The sequence below is a fragment of the Ursus americanus genome, chromosome 21, assembly GCF_024610735.1.
Source record: "Ursus americanus isolate L20-20 chromosome 21, mUrsAme1.1.p, whole genome shotgun sequence".
In the NCBI taxonomy this organism is placed as follows: Eukaryota; Metazoa; Chordata; class Mammalia; order Carnivora; family Ursidae; genus Ursus; species Ursus americanus.
This window is the reverse complement of record NC_142147.1, coordinates 169,923-173,336: the sequence shown is the minus strand read 5'-3', so window position 1 is coordinate 173,336 and position 3,414 is coordinate 169,923. Positions and strand designations below refer to the sequence as shown.

At 60.9% G+C, this 3,414-nt stretch overlaps 1 protein-coding gene across 1 annotated transcript; it reads left to right on the top strand.

The window, feature by feature from the left end:
• The first annotated feature begins 1,811 nt into the window (after positions 1–1,811).
• MC1R (melanocortin 1 receptor) lies at positions 1,812–2,907 on the top strand. Its single transcript, XM_087870350.1, has one exon. It carries the CDS (start codon positions 1,954–1,956, stop codon positions 2,905–2,907), a length of 954 nt encoding a protein of 317 aa, XP_087726476.1. The 5' UTR covers positions 1,812–1,953.
• Positions 2,908–3,414: the final 507 nt, after the last annotated feature.

Genomic DNA, 3,414 nt, shown 5'->3' with positions numbered 1-3,414 from the left:
CCTTGGTGATGGACAGCTGCACTGTGAGTCCTGGGACTCAAGGCATCGGTGCCTGCACAGCCCCTCACTGCTGCTGGGACCACCCTCACTGGCCGTGGTCCCACCCCGTGGTCCTGGGAGCCTCTGCTCCCTTTAGGGTTCTCCATCAGGAGGAGCGAATGGGAGTTGTGAAGTCCACCCAGGGCAGGGAGCTTGGTGTGTGGGCCCATCCTGTGCCCCGTGCCTGTGGGGTGTGGGGTGTCTTCTCATGTTCTACGTGGGGAGGCGGGTCCTCGTGCCCTGCCAGCAACAGGCCAACAGGTCCACTCCCACGTGTCGCCATGTACAAACACGTGGCCTATGTCTGCCAAAAGATGGGACAGGAATACCCAGCAGGTACTGTTTGTGACAGACAGGAGATGCCCAGTGGTGTCTGTACATTAAAGACAGCGACACACGGCCACCAGGGTGTCAGGGAGTGGCTCCAGGGCAGGCAGACACCCTCGCTGTTCCGGGGCAATTAATGTTTTCTTGATTGGTCTGGGTGCTACTTTCCTGGCTTTGTTGAGGTTGGGGCATCCCTGAACCTACGTATTTACAAGTTGTGTACTTTCATGTGTGATGCACTTCCATAGAAAGCACAAAGGGGCGCAGCGTTGTCAGTTGGGCGTTGGCGATGTAAGGGAAATTGATACTTGTAAGTGGGCACAAATGTGTGATGACCTGTGGGCCTCCTGGCACTCGGCTGGGGGAGAGAAAGTGGGCTTGCACAGGAATGTCACAGATAACACTCAAAACACTGAGACCTCCCTCTCAGCCTCCTCCCAGCCACCACTGAACAAGGCCCTGACCTGTCCTGTTGCTTCAAGTTGCTCCCTGTCCACAGACCGTTCTGTTCCCCCTCCCCGCTCTGCTCTGTAGAGGAGGAACTTCAGTCTTCAGTGAGAAAGAGCACGGCCCCGCAGGCCAAGTCTTGGCCGTGCACCATGTGGCTGGAGACAGAGGTCTGCCCTTGAAGTGGTTTCTCTGCAGAGGAAGTGGGGGCTGTCAGGCCAGGGCTGGCAGCTCTGTCCCTGCCCCTCCCCGACAGGAGGGTGAGGCTGACCAAGAGCCTGGTGTGACTCGGCTGCCCTTCCACAGGGCTCCGTGAAGGGGGCGGGTGTCCTGGGGGGCAGGGGTTGCCCTTAGCATCTACCATGGGGTAGGGAATTAGGGGTTCAGGCTGGGGGTGGATGGTCAACAGCCAACGAGTGGCAGAGTGGCATCAGGTGGGTGGCCAGAGATCAGCGATGGCTCCGAGGAAGAGGTGGTGTTTGCAGGGGGCCTGGAGCAGCTGTAGAGGAGGCCCCCACGTCGGCAGGCACAGGGAGAGGAGCCAGGCTGGGAGCGCTGGTTGGCTGAGCACAGGTGAGACGGGAGACGTCCAGCTGAGCCCGAGTCAGGTGTCCTTGGAGCCTGGCTGCCATTTGTGCTGCCTGGAGGAAGACCGGCCGGGGTACTGTGCGTGGGTGCTCTCTGATTGTGTGTCCAGGGTGCATGCCCATCATGTGGCCACCCTCAGGAGGAGGGGCTCTGGGGACTTTAAAGATGTGGAGAAAGGCTTCATTCTTTCTGGGACTTCAGCCCACCCCAGCCTGGAGAAGGAGGAGGCCTGGCCAGCTATGAGCCAGCAAGCAGCATAAAGATGTATGTCGGGACCTGAGCAACGGCACCTCCACAGAAGAGGTGGGGAGGTGGGCTGAGGGCCTGGGGTTCGCAGAGACTAGGGGGTTGGTGCAAGGGAGCTTGGGGTCCTGGCTGGGAAGCGACCACTCTGGTGGGAAGCTGCGGTCTCTTCTGCCGAGCTGACATCGGTACAGACAGGGAGAGGGTGAACGTGAGGGTGGTCCTGGGGGACACGAGCCCCGCTGGTGGCACCATGAGCTGAGCGGGAGGCCTGAGAGTGAGGGTCCCTTCCTGCTCCCTGCTGGGACTATGTCTATACAGGGCGCCCAGAGGAGGCTGCTGGGCTCCCTCAACTCCACCCCCCCAGCCACCCCTCACCTCAGGCTGCCTGCCAACCAGACAGGGCCCCGGTGCCTGGAGGTGTCCATTCCTGACGGGCTCTTCCTCGGCCTGGGGCTGGTGAGTGTGGTGGAGAACGTGCTGGTGGTGGCCGCCATCGCCAAGAACCGCAACCTGCACTCGCCCATGTATTACTTCATCTGTTGCCTGGCTGTGTCCGACCTGCTGGTGAGCGTGAGCAACGTGCTGGAGACGACGGTCATGCTGCTGCTAGAGGCAGGCGCCATGGCCACCCGGGCCGCCGTGGTGCAGCAGCTGGACGACATCATTGACATACTCATCTGTGGCGCCATGGTGTCCAGCCTCTGCTTCCTGGGCGCCATTGCCGTGGACCGCTACATCTCCATCTTCTACGCGCTGCGATACCATAGCATCGTGACACTGCCCCGGGCGTGGTGGGCCATCTCCGCTATCTGGGTGGCTAGCGTCCTGTCCAGCACACTCTTCATTGCCTACTACAATCACACAGCCGTCCTGCTTTGTCTTGTCAGCTTCTTTGTAGCCATGCTGGTGCTCATGGCTGTGCTGTATGTCCACATGCTTGCCCGGGCCTGCCAGCACGCCCGAGGCATTGCCCGTCTCCATAAGGGGCAGCGCCCTGCCCACCAGGGCTTTGGCCTCAAGGGCGCCGCCACGCTCACCACCCTGCTGGGCATTTTCTTTCTCTGCTGGGGCCCCTTCTTCCTGCACCTCTCGCTCATGGTCCTCTGCCCTCAACACCCCACCTGTGGCTGCGTCTTCAAGAACTTCAAGCTCTTCCTCACCCTCATCATCTGCAACTCCATCGTTGACCCCCTCATCTACGCCTTCCGCAGCCAGGAGCTCCGAAAGACGCTCCAAGAGGTAGTGCTGTGCTCCTGGTGAGGCCGCAGGCTTGAGGCCATGGTGCTGGGCAGAGGGAGGTGGTGATATCATGTGGCCTATGTGACCGGGACAGTCACTTGCCAAGAAGGACAGACGAGATGATTTGGAGGTGTGGATGCATGGACCTTCTGAGGCTGGAGAAAGGAAGAAGCACCAATCTCCAGGATTGCCGCGGAGCGTGGAGGAGGCTGGGGAGACGGTGGGGCCACAGGCAGCAGAGGCAGGTCCCGGGCTTCCGTCTCTGCCCACTCCTGGAGAGCTCCACCTCCACCCAGGGACCAGGCAAGCTCTGCACACACCCACCTTTGCTGCCGGGTCTGGGGATCTGTGCCTGGAGTCTCAGTGTGGGGAGCGTGACAAGTTCTGCTCCCCAGGAGGGCCCCAAGAAAAGGGGCTTTGTGACCAGCAAGGCCTGGCCCCCCACGACTGCTTCCGAAAGTGGTGAGCTCCTGTTTGAGGCAGAGGGACCACATCTACAGGAGCTGCCGTGGAGGGCGGCTGATCTAA